At 34.4% G+C, this 17,769-nt stretch overlaps 1 protein-coding gene across 3 annotated transcripts in view; it reads left to right on the top strand.

The window, feature by feature from the left end:
* The window catches only part of INTS6 (integrator complex subunit 6), a 90,343-nt gene that overhangs the window by 11,794 nt on the left and 60,780 nt on the right, over positions 1 to 17,769 (top strand). For all 3 annotated transcript variants that reach the window (XM_087865156.1, XM_045796873.2, XM_087865157.1), the window contains one exon: positions 10,233 to 10,322. In XM_087865156.1, coding sequence (XP_087721282.1) covers positions 10,233 to 10,322 — 90 coding nt within the window. The remainder of the gene's footprint in view (positions 1 to 10,232; positions 10,323 to 17,769) is intronic.

Raw genomic sequence — 17,769 nt, 5'->3', positions numbered from 1 at the left:
AGTTGTAACCAAAGGACAGATTTATATCAGCCTAGTGATGTCTTACCAAGGTTTATTCTAGTCCCTACATGCTCTTGCTTTTTTCATCTGTGCCTTAAAAAGGGTATGGCATTTTAACATTTTCCATCCATTAGTTTTGCCTAGATAAGCTGAGGGACTCATGGTAAAGGTCCTTGGAAGGATTATACATCTAAAAAACTTATTACAGAAATGAAAACAGTTTTGAGTATGTGAGAAAAAAAATTGTAGCATTAGCTATTAGTAATGTACTTTGTAACTAGTAAATGGCAATGTTGATGCTGGCATGTTAAAGGGAAACTTTCCCTTTGTTTTAAAGCTAGTGAACCTAGTTAGATACTAGGAAACATCAACAGTCTTCTGCTTATTTTGGAGTTTGAACCCTGGAAACATCCCAACAATTATTCTGAAATTGATTATATATTTTTATAAAAAACTAGATTATTTTTAATCACAGGAATTGAAGATGATTGAGTATGCCGTGTTCTGTGAAAGGTTAGGCTGCAAACCCCAGTGAGTGATGTTACAAAGGCTCCATCTGCAAGATGATGATAGGCTGTATGGTACTTTTGAATTATCAGGAATAAGCAAAATGATGTCTTTGTGGCTTCTGATAATGCCTGAGTTGTGATAGTTCCTGGTCATTTATGTACCTCAGCGGGTAACAACTAATGTAAAATTTTGTATTTTTGTTGTATAGTTATAGTTGTCAACCTGTTTCTCAAAGCGGTAAGTTAGAAAGAAAAACCAAGCGATTGCATCCAGAAAATTGGACCTAAATTGGGTAATAGAGTAAAAGGTCTTTACATGTAAATTTTATTGTTAATCCAGAATGGACAATGTCTAATCCCAAACAACATTATACTGAATGTAAGCCTTTAATGTGATAAAAAAAAAGGGGGGGGAGTTATTCTTAGAGCTTCCATTTTAGTGAGCTTATAGTAATTATCAAAAATATGTAACAACTGTCCAGTTATCCGTGTATGACATCTGCCTTTTTATGAGGTTCATTACTAAGATTAAAACCTTGGTGAATTTGTATGTATAGTTAGAAGGGTTTATGAAAAACTTTCTGGCAGGAGGCCCAAATATTACAGGGTTGGTTTTTTGTTTCCTAAAAATGTCATTTATTTTGAAAATTTAAAACCTATAAGCACATTGGAAGGTACTTAGCACAAGCATCAATAAATGTTTGAGTCACAATCTAGGAAGAATAGATTTCTAGAAACGGTTTTCGTCAAGTACAAACACCTATGTAATGGATTTGGAGAAATTTTCATGTTCATGTTTCCTTCTAAAAAACCTTCTGAAATTGGGTTACCTCCATTTTTTCCTAGATAATGAAAAATCATAATTTTTACAAAGCAGGCCCCCTTAAAACTAATCTTGAATTATGATTTATCCAATTAGATTATTTTCAAATTGGCCTTCAGCGATAGCACATGGGGAAAAAATAGACTGTCAGTTTTTCCAAGTGCTTATCATGAATTTTTTTCCTTTATTAAATTTAATGCTTTATTGCTAACTTTACTGACATGAAACATTTATTAGGCTATTGCTCTTCATTTCAATTGTAGTTGTGAAGATTCTCCTGTAGGACACTATGGCTGACGTCCATCTGGTTTGTAGGAGGGCTATTGTGTGTGTCAGTGATTCTTTTGAGACCATATATGTAGATGTTTAGAAGGAAGTAGCTCTAATGGTTAAAGATACGATTTAACCAGACTTTTACAAAGGTAATATCTGTAGATTTGGTGGTAATCAACACCCCAAGGAGATGATTAGTCTAAATGGTATAGGTAGATCTGTGTGATTTAATGAGGTCAAATTAATTTTCGGCATTATTGTTACAGAACTTCATCTGTCTTTGAAAATATGTTTTCATCCTGGCTTTTATTTTTACTTTTTCTGCCATGTTTGCAACATGTTTATCATTACATGCTTTGCTGGAAAAATTTTTCCCCAAGTTATTATTGCCCAGTCCATCTCATATAATGGATATGTTAGGTTCTTTATCCCTGTTGTTAGTATTCTTAAGTTAAGATTGTATTTCTGATATACCCTCATTACTCTATTTATGCCAGTATAAACACTGCTGCTATTGCTTTTAAATATTGCCAAAACCATTATTTGTTAGGATACTCTTATTCAAACTTTAGACTCCTGTTCAAATGTAAAACACAAATTCTGTGAAATTATTAAATATTTAATATTTCAAACACAGTAATTCTTAGCCCTATATGTTACTGAGTTTCCTTAACAATTTTTTTCATAAAGTCATGCTATTCTCCAGTTCTTATAGTATTTCTTGCATGGTTACTGTTTGGTTTATTATTTAAATCAAATTCCAGGATATTACTCCTTAGTCATTTTATTAAAATAAATATATTTAATTCCCCTCTACTTTTGCCTCTTATTCCATCTGTTTTAAAGATTTTTTATTTTTATTTATTTGAAGAGATAGAGACAGCCAGCAAGAGAGGGACACAAGCAGGGGGAGTGGGAGAGGAAGAAGCAGGCTCAGAGCGGAGGAGCCTGATGTGGGGCTCGATCCCATAACGCCGGGATCACGCCCTGGGCCGAAGGCAGACGCTTAACGACTGCGCCACCCAGGCGCCCCTCCATCTGTTTTTAATGCTGTTAATATTTTTAACATAAGGAATTATATGGTTAGATAAAGGAACTGTATTGGTACACAAATGTATAATGGAATTACTTGAAACTAAAAATATGTATCTTTTAATGTGGAATTTTAACATGTTTTTCTATAGTTCTAGACTTTAATGTATTCTAAAATGCTAGGTTTTTATATACTAGCAGATTTTTAAAGTTTTATTTTTGGATACTAAGCACATTTTAATTTTGAAGTGTACTTGTTTTGAATATGTAATAAATGCACATGGTTAAAAAGTTCAAGTATTACAGAAAGTTACACAGTTGCTCACTTCCATTCTTCAGAGGCAGCCATGGTTAATGAGTTTGTTATGTATCTTTCAGAGATCTTTCCTGTATATTTAAAGATACTATTTTATAAGCACTAATTTCCTAATTGAATATTTTAAGATTTTATTTATTTATTTGACAGAGAGAGAGACACAGCCAGGGAGAGAGGGAACACAAGCAGGGGGAGTGGAAGAGGAAGAAGCAGGCTCTCAGCGGAGGAGCCTGACATGGGGCTCGATCCCAGAGCTCTGGGATAACGCCCTGAGCCAAAGGCAGACGCTTAACGACTGTGCCACCCAGGCGCCCCATCCTAATTGAATATTTTAGACTTTTTTCATCAAAAGACTCATTTTGCCATTCCACTTGAGATAGTAACTATAATATTCTTAATGAATTCTAAAACAAACATAGCACTTCTAATTCTGCCCTTGGAATATTGATTTAAATGTAAGCCTGTCAGGCCTTTACTGACTTAAATAATTATTATATTTTGTTTGGAATGTTTAACCAGTTGTGTATTCATCCCTGTAATGAACCACCCTAGCCTTTAAAAAAAAAAGCTAAATTGTATTAATGACAATGAATTATTGAATAGAAGATATAATTAGCACATCAAAAACTATGATTTCATAGATCTTATTGCTATAGTTTGAGGCAAAAATAAAAATGGAACTGACTGATTTAAGGAAAAATATTAAGTGTATAAATATTAGTACAGGTAATAAGCAGATATTGAAAAAATTCTGGTTGTGGTGTGCAGTTGTCTGAAGTTGAGCAATACTGAACTAAAGAATGTAATTTATACTAGTTGACTTGTGATATGAAGTATGTATTAAAAGCTTCTTTTCTCAGTTTTATATAGTTATAATTGTTTTTATTATCAGTATTATGATAAGTCTTTGGATGTGAATTGCATCCTAAGCTACTTTTCTTTTAGAAAGAAGCTTAAAGTAAGTGAATATTATCCTTAATATTAATGTTTCTATATTTTCTATTTTCTCTATAGAATCTGAATTTTGACATTATATAGGGAGTGTCAAAATTTCTAAGTGAAAATGAAGTGGTTTGTCATATTTTAGAGGTACATGCATTGTTACCTCTTTGTTAGATATGGTAATAGAGGAAACTAGGGTAGATGACGCCAGCTTCATGTTGTTATTTATGTAGATTTTACAAAAATGTAACTAGGAGACCTAAAGATCTAGTTTAGCAACTTAAGCAACATTACAAAATTTTTAGCAGCAGTCCTAGTTAGTAGTTGTCCAGTGTGTGCATGAGAGCCTTTACTAATATAGTACTTACTTCTCAGGGGAACTCTTTCCTGCTTTTAACATATTTGCTTGTTGTTGCTGTTACTTAACTTGAAAAGGAAGTTTTAGGTTATAAAAAAAGCACAGGCTGTTTCTGGAAGTTTTTGATTCTCTGGCTAGGTGATAGCTTTTAGCCTAGTTGTGTAAGATGTACATCTTAGCATCGCTTTTGTTGATTTCTTTTGGCTGTACCTTTCCTGGAATACGGCAAAATAACTAGACAGGAGTGGCCATGGATTAGCTGAAGATCCCAACACAGGAGAGCTGGAGGGCTAACCGTGGGTGCACATTTTCCCTTCAGTAGACCCTTTAGCCCACGGGAAAAGTAGCTTTGACAGGCAGTTGGCTATCCTTATGAGGTTGTTCCAAGGACTGGTAACATGGTGGTACCAAAAGAATATATGAGCCCATTAGTACTACAGCAGAGGTAGCCACGGAAGGTTTTACCGAATGCTCAGGGATGCCTTGTTTTTGCTTCAAAAGATAATAGTTAAGACCTGTTTAAGGTTAAATTCCTGTACCCTTCACCCCACTACATTTTAAATTAATTGGGTAAAAGTAAGAAAACTGATTCTGAGAACCAGGTTAATTTGTATTTGGGGGAAAATTAGCCTTATATTTTCAAAACTTTTTGGAAAATTTTCAAATTTTCAAAAACTTTTTTTTTGCAAAAATGAAAAGATTTTAGTCAATGAGATCTACTTTAATTCTTAAAATTTTCTTGAGATTTTACACCGTGATAATATTAAATTATTGAGAGAACTGAACATTTTTGCTTTATGTTATCTTTACCAGAATTTTACCTGAGATTTTTGGCCAATATTAAAATCAATTTTCTTTTCTTTCTTTTTTTTTATAAATCAGTTTTCTAAATGACAAGATTTCCATTAGTAAATAGCTCTAGAGGTAGAATATTATACCTTGCACTATATATTCTGAAGGGACGTGTTTAGATTTCTTTATGCCAAAGAGCCCCAGCTCTGAGAAAACCCATCTGATTTTAATTCTGCTAATGGCAAAAGTAAACTTTTAGTCCCTCTACTGGTTGCCTTTGTCGTAGCAGAGCTTAATATTATTTTTGGGGAAGATTTTGTAACTAAGATAGAGGCTGTTTATAACTTTATGATTGAGGTGAATTTTGAAGGTTATTCTAATATGTATAGTCATCCCCAAATTGAGTGACTTCATAAACATACTTGCTAAGAATAAAAATGTAAAGTAGTTATTCTTAAATATAAAGATTTGGTAATTACTAAACTATTGGCGTGGCACCAAATAGTTAATGACAGTGTATTGCAATGATTAAATCACAACTTTCAGACCTTTGAAATGTTAAATTTTTTTTTATAAAACATGAAAAAAAAAAAAACAGTCTTGTGATACTGGTAGACAACCAGAAATGTGTTTTAATTTGTTGGGTAAAGCTATTGTAAGAGAAATACGCCAATTATTTCTTGTGCTTCTGCCAAGAATGGGGAGGAACAGGGTAAAACAATATAAGAAAACTTTGTTGGAGCAACATCATCTGATTATTTTCTGCAGGTGATTTAGAAATTTATGCTTGAATTATTAATTCTAACATTTATATATAGAGGTAGGGATAATTTGTTCCTGAAGAAGTAAAAAAGTCCTTTTGTATATACGTTCATTAAGTCAATATTCTAATTTTTATCATGTCTAATCCTATTGCTTTTCTTAGTGTGATTCTTCACTAAACTCCTGTCAGAGAGGAAGGGATCTTAGGCATGGTAGGGTTAAATAATTACATAGGTAAATGAGGGTGGTCATATTTTTCTTTACTTTTCTCTACCTTTGATCTCTATCTGAATTTTCCAAAATTTAAAGCCATTAAAGAACTTAATGCTGTTTTATCTTGCTTTTGTATATATGTTCTTTGAAAGTTGGCTGAAATTATTTAGTTTTCAAAAGTAGATGTTGATACATATTGCATTTTGTTTCAGTGTGTTTTTGTTTGGGGGGAGGTGTATTGATTTATGTATAGAAAAATTGGTGGGTAAGGAATTGCAAAATAACAGGAAACTAAGGAAAGGGATAGTTCTCCTGTAGTTAATTTTGCTGCAGATAGAATATATTAAATAAAACCAGACCTTTTGTAACATCATTCATTATTGGGTGAATACAGCACAATCCAGGTTGGTGTAGAATTGTATCCAAGAGAATTTAATTGCTACCAACAGGACTTTCAGATGATGATATTTAGAGTTGGAATAAGGTTCTGGCTGTGCCAGTTACCAGCTAGGTGACTTTGGATTATATTATTTAATCTCAGTGAATATGTTACCTTACCAAGGTTTTAGGGTTAAATGAGATAACAAAACTGCTTTATTGTTATTATCAAGTACGCTATTATTCTCATAATTTCAGGCCTAGCCTCTGTGGAAAGTATTATGTATATGACTCCAGTAAAGTTTCAACTAAAAGCTTGTTGTCAGGGAAAAAGTAACTTTTATTTTGATGTTCAAATTTAGCTTAAATTTTAATACCTGAGAGACTTGGCTAAATTTTAATTCATTTTAAGTTGATTTTTAGATATTACAGTCTTTAAGAAAGTACATATTAGTTTTCGGATGGACATCATCATAAAGTTTTTTTTTTTTTTTTTTTTTTTTTACAGAAGAGAGTGTGTGTGCGGGGAGCAGGGAAAATGGCAGGCAGAGGCAGAGGGAGAGGGAGAAGCAGACTTCCCACTGAGCAGGGAGCCCTATGTGGGGCTCCATCCCAGGACCCTGGGATCCTGACCTGAGCCAAAGGCAGACAGACGCTTAACCTACCAGGCCACCCAGGCGTCCCCGTCCATAAGATTCTTAATACATCACAGGTCATTGTTCTTTAATTATAGATATGACTAATTTTCTGGCCTCCAGAGGATAATTCTCAATGTGCTTACATAGGAATAAGAATTGATGGATGTCATACTTTCATTCAGAAAATATGGAAGACAATTTGAGTTAGGTTAAAATGTAGAGGTGATACAGAAACACCTTTGAAAGTATTTGGTCCATGTTGTGGTGGCTTTAAAAGATTGACTGATTGGTTTTTGAAAGGCAGCAAGTCATACAAAGCAGTTTTAGCTCAAGGGTGGAAGCAAGGTACAATAATACTGAAGATACGAGGACATCTTGGTCTTTTATCTCCCTTTGCCAGTTTTTGATCTACAGTGGTATTTGTAGAGACCGGAAGAAAGATTTTGTTAAATGTACATTTATTATTTGTGAGATTGGAGATTATGTATCATGCACCTAACACAATGCCTAATGTATGGTAGCCACTCAGTAAATATTTGAATGACAAACATGAATAAATGGACAGTGGATGGCAAGACAGATATAGAAGGCAGGTAGTATGTCCTTGTATCCTAGTAAATTCATGAGCAAATTGTAAGTTAGAGAAGGTATTTATATTGAAGTAAAGATGAGACATGTATATTTCTTTTGAAGCTTGTTAGAGTTTGAGTAATTCTAAATGGTTCCGTGAACTTGGGTAGGTTTGTATTAAACTACAGTTGGTGAATCAGTGAGTATTTAAGTTCCCAGTGCTTAAATATTTTGTGCTCAGTGCCGAGGAAGAAATATAACATGACCCTTGCCTTCAGTTGATTCAAACACATGAAATCATAGCAAACAATACAAGAATGGTGTATTTTTAAAGAACCGTAGTAAAAACACATTAACAATTTACCATCTTAACCATTTTTGAGTGTATTCAGTAGTGTTGAGTATATTCATATTGTTTTGCAAGGTGTTATATTAAATTAAAAATAATTTGAGAAGGAGAGAGGATAATTGCTATAGGCAGTAGTATTCAAAATGTACTCCATGGGGGCGCCTGGGTGGCACAGCGGTTGAGCGTCTGCCTTCGGCTCAGGGCGTGATCCCCGTGTTACGGGATCGAGCCCCACATCAGGCTCCTCCACTATGAGCCTGCTTCTTCCTCTCCCACTCCCCCTGCTTGTGTTCCCTCTCTCACTGGCTGTCTCTGTCGAATAAATAAAATCTTTAAAAAAAAAAACAACAAAACAAAATGTACTCCATGAAACCACTCCAAATCCAACTTTATTTGAAGAAATATTGTGTCTATATTTTTATTGAGTCTGAAAATTGCCACTATTAGAATTTGATGAGGAAGAACTAATTATTTAAGGGCAGGCTAATCAGGGAAGCCTTCGTGGAAAAAGAAGAGGACTTAAATTGGACCTTGCAGAAGGATTAGAAATTGGATGGGTTATGGGCAGCGAAAAGGAAAGACATTCTATTTGAGGGGAGCCAGTCAAAGCTCAGAGGCAAGAATGAACGTTGCCTGTCTTTAGATCCATGAGAAGACCTGCGTAGAAGTCTTCTCTTGGAGGTGAATGGTGTGACAGTATAGTGTAATGTTTCCCAAAATGTGTTCCATTTACCATGAATGTTGTAGAGAAGGAGGGAAGGTAAATTCATGGGTGGTTTTTTTTCTCCTGCAAGTCTTCTGTAACATTTGGATGCTACTATGCATTTGAAATTTAGAGGTTATATCCAACATATTTTAATTTGACCAGAGGACGTTTTCTCCATCTGGAATTGTTATCTCCTGGACACCAGTTTGAAAAATGTATATGCCACCTATGAGTTGTGTAACTTGATCAAGAAGTTTTCAACTACCAAATCTCCCCTCCCACTTTATGAAGATTAGTTGTAATCATAGTGTACGTGAGAAGTGTTTGTAAATGCAATAAACAAAGTATGTGCTGTAATATGCTAGTGATTAAGAGTTATATAAATGTAAGGGAAGTTTATTGAACCATAGAGCGTTACGTGCATATAACCTTTCCACATCCTTGCTATTCCAAATATGGTCTGTGGACATTAGCATCTCCTAGACTGCAGTCTTGTGAGAAATGTGGAACCTTAGTCTTCAACCCCGACCTGCAGAATTACAACCTGCATTTTATCAAGATTGCCAAGTGATTCATATGCACATTAAAATTTGTCATATGCTGTTCTACATCATATCAAGTAAAACTTCATTTTGTCCTTTTTTGAACAGTGTTAGTAGCAGAGAGTTTGATACCTTTGATTTCAAACACAAGGTTTACCCTGTTGAACTTCTTTCATTCGTTCATAATTTTGTCTTAAATGTGCTTAATGAATATGCTTAATATCTTAAATGAGAGCCATTTATATGTAAAGATAAGCTTAAGTTTATCTGATTCCCTCACAAAATGTGTCCGCTAGAATTGACCGTAGTACTCGGGGTAACTTGCCTGGAGATTTGAATGGAAGATACTGAAATTATTTGACCCTACATATAGAGCAGTTAGAGTTTTATGACACTATCTTTCATTGCCTTTGCTACTGTTGTTTTTGTACCTTCTTTTGCCAAGCAGTTTAAGTAACCATCCTTTTTAATTTTTCAAGTTGGACTCATTAAATTTTGCTAAGCTCCTAGTAGCCCTAGTGTTCCCGTGGGACTGATTTTAGAGCTCTTCCATCCACGTATCCAGTCACTTGGTTAGACACTTTGATTACAAGCATAAATTATATTTCCTTCTAATGTTCATCTACTATTTTGCCTTTCTCTTCTAAGAAGTTTCTTAGAAAAATATTGTCTGTTTTAATTTTTCATGTCTCAATATGTCAAATTATTAGAATTGAACTGTAGGGTCCCTATTAAAAAATTAAGTATTTTTAGTTAGTTACATAAATATAAATGCTCATCATAAAGATTAAAGCAATACAAAAATGTAGAAAGAAGTGAAAAATCTCTCTTTTCCTCTACCTAATTTTCCTTTAAGGTTAACTTCCGTTTAGTGTAAGAAACTTTTTTTAATGTACAAAAAGTATATACTATGCATAAAACTTGACAAGAGAGGTGGATATGTACAGTGGTCTAAAAATTGATTTTTTACTCAGAAAAATTGAGCTGATGTCTAGACCTTAATATGATTAATGTGTTTTTTGACTTTAGGGGCGAAACCCTTTTTTCTTGGAGCCAGCAATAATTATTACAATTACTGATGGGAGCAAGCTGACTACTACCAGTGGAGTCCAGGATGAGGTAAGTTATAGTCCTATCAGCATAGATTATGCAGTTGCAGGTGAAAAGTTGTTACTTGTATATGTACTGTAGGATATTAAACACCTTAAGCAGATTTGATTATTTGATGCAGTTGAGAGTCACTTATCTTCTAGGACTTACCTACTTCTCTGTAGCAATGATCTCCAGATTTTTTTTTTTTTAAGGTTTTATTTATTTATTTGACAGCGAGAGACAGTGAGAGAGGGAACACAAGCAGGGGGGAGTTGGAGAGGGAGAAGCAGGCTCCTTACCGAGCAAGGAGCCTGATGCGGGGCTCGATTCCAGGACGCTGGGATTGTGACCTGAGCCGAAGGCAGATGTTTAAAGACTGAGCCACCCAGGCGCCCCTCCAGATTTTCTTGAATAGGAATCCCTTCTGTGAAAAAAATTTGGGCCTATCCCCAATTTCCAATTGTATTTTTGAGTTTATGTGAGGGTGATAGTGTCAGTTCATATAGTGTATTGTTTAGTGAAAAGGAAATCTTATTTTCAGGTTGAAAAAATGGTCACAGTGCTCTAATAATTCCCATATTTCAGTGGATTGTCACTCTATTGTGGAGACTCCTAGGCTAGACTAGAGCAAAGCCGAGAGAAGGTTAAGACTAGGAAAAGTGATGGTTTTTACATATTTTTATTCAAATCATTATAGTAAATGATATCTAGCTAACCCCACCTATTCTTTGCTAGCATGCATTATGCAGAGTTGGTTGTGTGTGGTGTGATAGGGTGAATATAATAGATTGATTTTAACTCTTTTAACTGTAGTATTTGAACTGCTCTTGAGCCTTATGCAGTTGACCCTTGAACTCTTGGGGGGGGTGCAGTTGCAGTTGAAAACTTGTGTATAGCTTTTGACTATCCCAAAACTTAACTACTCAGTCTGCTGTTGATGGGAAGCTTTACCAGTAGCATAAACAGTTGATTAATACATATTTTGTATATTCTATGCCTTATATACTGTATTCTTATAATAAGTAAGCTAGAGAAAAGTTGTTAGGAAAATAAGGAAAAGAAAATACATTTATAGTACTATACTCGATTTAAAAAAATCTGCATGTAAGTGGACCTGAGTATATTGTGCAGTTCAAACTCAAGTTGTTGAAGGATCAACTGTATTTGTTTTTCAAAATGTTTGTATAGATGGTTGGTTTAGACTCCCCTTTTTACTGTTTGCATTTGCTTTATTATCTTAATTCTTGTATTTACAAAGGGTTTGATTAAGTAGGAAAATTATAGTTTTTAAGTTCAGTGATCTTTAGACTTTCATTTGTGTGATGTGGAATGTCACTTGGACATGGAGTCAGGACATGTGGGTTCTGGTCTTTGTTCACCTCCTTTCTAGCATTGAACTTTGTACCAGTTACCTAACTTCTCCAAATCTCTTTCCTTATCCATGAAATAAAATGGTAATGCTTGCCTTACCTCATAGGGTTGTTGGAAGCCTGGAAAGAAATAATGTGTGTCAAAGTGCTTGCTAGGCTGTAGAAAAATGAGTATAGTGTTGTTTTATCATGAAGCAATGGAGCCAGTAGTGTTGTCATTACCGGATCTTGATTTGTTGGAAGAGAACCAGAATTTTTTGTTTGAGCAGTTGATATTAAAGGCAATTTAGGGTTTAATTCATGGAGATAGAGCTGAAAAATTTAGGTAGATTAAAATTCATAATTAAATAATTATGTTCTATGTAATCGAATTTATAGTCTATATAATTAGTAGCATTGGAATGCTACATAGCTGAACCTAAGGGTTTTCTGGGCTTTCTTGAACTGGGTTGACATGTATAGCCAATTATGTCCTGCCACTATCAGGAACAGATAGACATTAATTATATATATGAACAAGCAGGAGAAACGTTGCTTAAGTTTAAATTTGAAACTTTGAAGTTGATTTTTCCCACTTTACCTCCCTTTTGAAAAATTTGACAGGAAGATTGAGGTATTGATAAGGTATTATTAATAGAACACATAATAATTAATTTCTTCAACTTTATTTTGTATAAATGAAGTCTTTTGGTGGTTTGTTTTGTTTTATCCTTAATGATCCTGATTTGTAGTTATGATGACTGAAAAAGTATTCTATTTTTTGTTGCGAAATATTCCTGCATGTGAGATTATTCATTCAGGGTGCTTTGTCTTGCTGCCTTTGTAGAAATGCCCTTTGGGGTACAATCTATTTTGTTCCCATATATCTGGATCTGTTTTGTTTGTACTATTTGTCTTGTAGGAACTCCTTTAACTTTTAAACATATTTTGAAATATAAGTGGATATTGGAATTGTTCACCTTTCTTCCAGGTTTTTGGGAGGGATACTGCAGAAGTGGGACTGTGTGCTTACAGTAACCTATAACTACCTTGCAAGTAAGATTGGGATTTTCTTGGGGAAAGCATCGTAATCTTTTAGTTCTCTTTTGTCTTCTATGATAGTTAGCAAATATTAAGAACAGTGCTTATATTAAAAAATACTGATTATAGATATTACTGTATTGAGTCCGGTAGTCATCAAGATGAAAATTAGTATTTTCTGAGGTGGAAGATTCATTTGTTTTAAGGTAAAGGTTTATTATGGTAATATAGTTGGAAGGTCTGTGAGTTGTTTGGTTTTCAGGGTTAAGAATGTCTTTGATCCTTTGCATATTTCGTTTTTAATGTCCCAACAGGACTTCTCTTGTGGGGCAGAGAGAATGTACCCCATATGTGCATATAGCTGAAGCTTACTTTTTGCCAAAATACTGGGAAATGTTGGTCTATTGTAGCCCAAATAATTAAATTATGTGATTCATTTTAAGGAGCCTTTCAGATCATAAAAAGCGTAAAGATGCCTTTTGTTGTGCTCTTGTATGTATGTATGTGTGTATGTGTGTATGCACATGCATGCTGCGTATGATCTATGTTGTCATAATTTCTAGGGAATAACAAACAGTTTTGCATTTTGTCTCTCTCTTCAGATTTCTTAACCTTTGCCTTTGGCAAAACTTGATTCTTCTTTAGATTTATTGAATGAATGAATGTATCAGTGATTTCCACATTAGATTTGTATGTGTATAATTTTTTATTGGCCCTGGCTGCTATTGATGTGACCTGTTACTAATATTTATGGAACTGTGCATCCTACCTAAATGATATCCTTTGCTTAAGAGTTATATTATCTCACATGGGGTATTATATCTGATCTGTTGGTGCTGTTTCTTTAAAATCATCCTTATGGTGCATAAGGCAACATAGAACTCACATAGTCTTAACTTTTTATTTTACAAATGAGGATATTGAGAACCCGGGGAGGAAAGTGATTTGCTCAAGGTTACAGCATTTTTTATTTACAAAATCTGGATTAGAATTGATGTAAATTCAAAAGACATCCCAGCACCTCCAGACCAGTGCTTTTTTCCCGTTGTATCTCATGCCTCTCTATATTTGATTCTGTTTTTTTGTTGTCTTAAAATTTATCTTCTATTTACCTGATTTCCTGTTTGTCTACTTCAACTTTCTATACAATTGTAATGTAGGTATTATGTTCTTGTTCACTCAGTGTTCATTGACTGACTGTTATGACCAGGGCATTCATTTCTAGTCAGTGAGGATAACAAAGATGAATAGGGTAGATTTCTGGTTCTTAAGTTCACAGTCTTAACAGGGAGATTGCCTATTAAATGGTTTTATAAATGATAAAATAGAGATATATACTAAGTGTATGGGAGCACTGAAGAGGGAGGGGAGGGTTAATATTACCTGTTGTGTGTATGTGTCAAATCCACTGTAATGTGAATTTTTATGGTCATTTTAATTTTGATTAAATTCAAGGACTTGTGGATGATTTAGTATTAGGATGTGGCTTTTAGCCTGTATCTGTGAAATTTATAAAGAAGCCTGGTATAAAATTGTTTTGAGCCTAGAAAATAGTTCATGGAAAAACTTGGTGCCATATTGTCTTTTGACCTGGCTAAGTTTGTTCAGGACAAAATGACCCAATTTCTTATAACTTATTTGTCAAAATAAGATAGGAATACCATTTCCTCTGACAGCTCATCACTTAGCAGTGTGTTAGGAGGTAGGAGAGTAACAGCTTTGTATTGTAGGTGAAAATCTTGAGCTGTATATCACCTTTTTTCCTTTATTTCATGACTTTAATTATCGTTTTTGGCTTCATTTAATGAAAGTTCAGGCGATTATCTGAGGTGTCATGAGTTTGTTTCTAGTGTTGTATTTTTGGATAACTCTCTAGGACTTTTGGTGACTGCTGTGTTGGAAGAGTATGTGTGTATTTTTTGCCTCTTTTTTTCTTTTTAAATGTAGCTATTCGATAAATCTGGTTGTTTGCAATATTTTCATATTTGAGGGGTGAGTTAGATGGAACTTTGAATTCTGATACACAAGAAAATTATATTGCTTACCCTTATGGTAGTAGTCCTTGCTGTTGATAAGCACACTATGGCCAATTACTCACAGTACCATTCATCATGTTATCATACTGATGTATCAGATGGTTTGGTAGAATTACAAAATTGTAATTAGAGTTATTGAAAAATTTATTTTCTGGTTTTAATTCTCTGCAAAGGTCCTATCTAGCACTGTTTTGCAATGGAAAACTATTTTTACTATGATTCCAGGAACACATGGCTAACTATATTGCTCAACAAAGTAGCCAGAAGATACCCTGCCAGTACCTTCTTGGCGATGAATGACATTCCAGGATAGTGTAGCAGTTATTTTTCTCTTCCTTGAAAGCGCTAATAGTAGTATTATCTTTCAAATATTGAGATTTCTATATGCTGAAGAATGTTTCTGCATCTCTTTATCAGTGTAATGATTGCCCTGGAGGCTAACATTTCAGAGAAGATATTTGCAATAAAAAATAAAATGTTGGCTTTTGACATTAAAAGTTTTGCCTTATTGTGAGCTTTCCCAGCCTTTTAAGACACATTAGGACAACTACTTTATAATTTCTTGGCAAATGCTCAGAAAGGGCATGTGTTTGTAGGAAGAAAATGTCTGCGTAATCTCAGCTATGTGTTCAAGTGGCTACAGATTAGGGTCTTATTTTTCAACTTGTCAGTTCTCAAAAGTTGATGCAGAATTCACATCAGTCTTTGAGATGTGGATTGGTATTAGCGATTTTTCTGGATCATTCTTTGCAATGTAAATGGTTTTACCTTTTATAAGAATAATCTGTAGGGCCTATAATTGTAGTTTATGTTTAACTCTTTGCAATCTGTATGATCAAGGCAATGCAGATTTTTTTGAGTTCTGTTTCTAGTACCTGAAATAATTCAGAACCTCACCTCTTCCTCCATAAAATGTTTTTGTTTTAGTAAAGTCATTAAAAATATGTGTCAGAAGCTGTCAAAACTATTTTAATTAATGTCACTTGAGACTTTTAAATACATATTTAAAACAGTTGTTTTTTTCCCCAGTACACTTGGAATTTTGGAGCAACTTTTTCTTTTTTTCTTTTTTAAAAAGACCTCTAAGGAATTTTGAGGAATGTCATCGTAGTATGGTAGAATGTATCAAACAGATCTGTGTGTAAATGCATGTTTGAGTTGTCATGTTTATCCCTTAGCAGTGTTGCCTTTTTATGTTGATATTACCAGGCACTCAGTAGCAATGTCAAAATTAGCTCCTGTTTTAATTTGTGGTTAAAATGTTGTTTTTTTTTTTAAAGATTTTATTTATTTATTCGACAGAGATAGAGACAGCCAGCGAAGAGAGGGTACACAAGCAGGGGGAGTGGGAGAGGAAGAAGCAGGCTCATAGCAGAAGAGCCTGACGTGGGGCTCGATCCCCTAACACCGGGATCACGCCCTGAGCCTAAGGCAGACGTTTAACCGCTGTGCCACCCAGGCCCCCCTGTGGTTAAAATGTTCTGTACATATGTACAACACCTCTATATGTTAGTTTCTGTCAATTCAACTTTTCAAAACATTTAATAAGAATTTGTTGGTTGCAGATCATTTGCGTTTTCTTTTTTATACCCATTCTTGGGGCCCTGTTCTCTCAACACCTGGATTTATTATTCCTGGTGTGCTGTAGAAATGTATATATCTGCAATTATTAGTATATTGAAAATATGTAAGTTACAATAAAGAAGTTGATGAAATGTTTCAATTTAATAACCTGTAGTGAATTTCAGCAACACAGTTGCAATACTCTTATTGAATATATCTTTTTTCAAGGTCATGTGGAAAGAAAAACTCTTTAAGGATTGCCTCTAGCCAAGCACTGCAGTAGAATAATTTTTAAAAAATACTGGCTGACCACTCTTTAATGAAGCTGTGTGGCTACAATAACTAATCTATTATCTAGAATTTTGTGATAAGATATATCGAAGTAGTTTTTATTCAGAGGCTGAAGCAATTTCACCCTTCCTTTATTAGCCTGTCAGAACCAATAAGCAATCAGAGACACTATACATGTAAGGAAAATTTTATTTAGAGATGTTTCTATTACTCTTCTGATTGTAGCTCTTCCGTATATAGACTGCTATGATGTTTAGAACATTAGTTTTCAAATGGCTGCATCAAAATCACCTTGGGTGTTTTATAAAATATATATGGCTCAGTTTTAATTCTGGAATTCTGTTCTAATTCTGGGATTCAGTTGATCTGGACAGGGACCTGGGAATCTGTGTTTTTGAAAATGTCCCAGTTGATTCTGATAACACAGATTGAAAACCATAGTTTTAGAACACAATGTAACTGTAAAAATATATATTTTTAAACTATAAAATATACATTTGAAAATGTACACCTGTAGCAAAACAACCATTTTGACTTTCAATGCCAGCAAAATATTTTGTGTAAGATAAAACAACCTTTTGAAATTGTCAAACTTGGGAATGGGTTTCCAAGGAATATGCAGTAGGTCTTCTGTGACTATTGTGTTTGATGTGGCTTAGAATTGATTATTGGATAGCCCTGAAATACTAACTTCTGTGACAACCACAGTCAGTCTGTATTTACTGTTTGTATGGTATGCTGAATTGAGGAGGACTCTTTGGCTCTGAGTATAAGATGAGGTAGAGGAGGAGAGGGTAAGAAAAGGGGAGTAATTTATATTATTTGTCATGTGCTTGTTATCCTTGGCTTAAGGAGTTTTTATCCAAAAGACAGCATAGTATTCTATTATCCTTATTGTGCCTTTTTTTTTTTTTTTGAAAGAGAGGGAGAGAGGGATTGAGAGAGAGTGGGTGGTGGGAGTGGGTGGAGAGAGGGAGAGAGAAACGTGCCCAGCGCAGAGCCCAACATGGGGCTGGATCTCAAAACCCTGAGATCATGACCTGAGGCAAAATCAGGAGTCGGATGCTTAACTGACTGGGCCACCCAGGCACCCCCTTATTGTGCTTAATTCCTAGTTTGGATGTCCATAAGTAGTAGTATTTAAAAAAAAATTTAATATATATTTACACACCAACACACACACACACAAACACA

This window comes from Ursus americanus, chromosome 10 (assembly GCF_024610735.1).
Source record: "Ursus americanus isolate L20-20 chromosome 10, mUrsAme1.1.p, whole genome shotgun sequence".
Classification (NCBI taxonomy): domain Eukaryota; kingdom Metazoa; phylum Chordata; class Mammalia; order Carnivora; family Ursidae; genus Ursus; species Ursus americanus.
The sequence above is the reverse complement of the archived record's forward strand: the minus strand, read 5'-3'. Positions and strand labels throughout refer to the sequence as shown.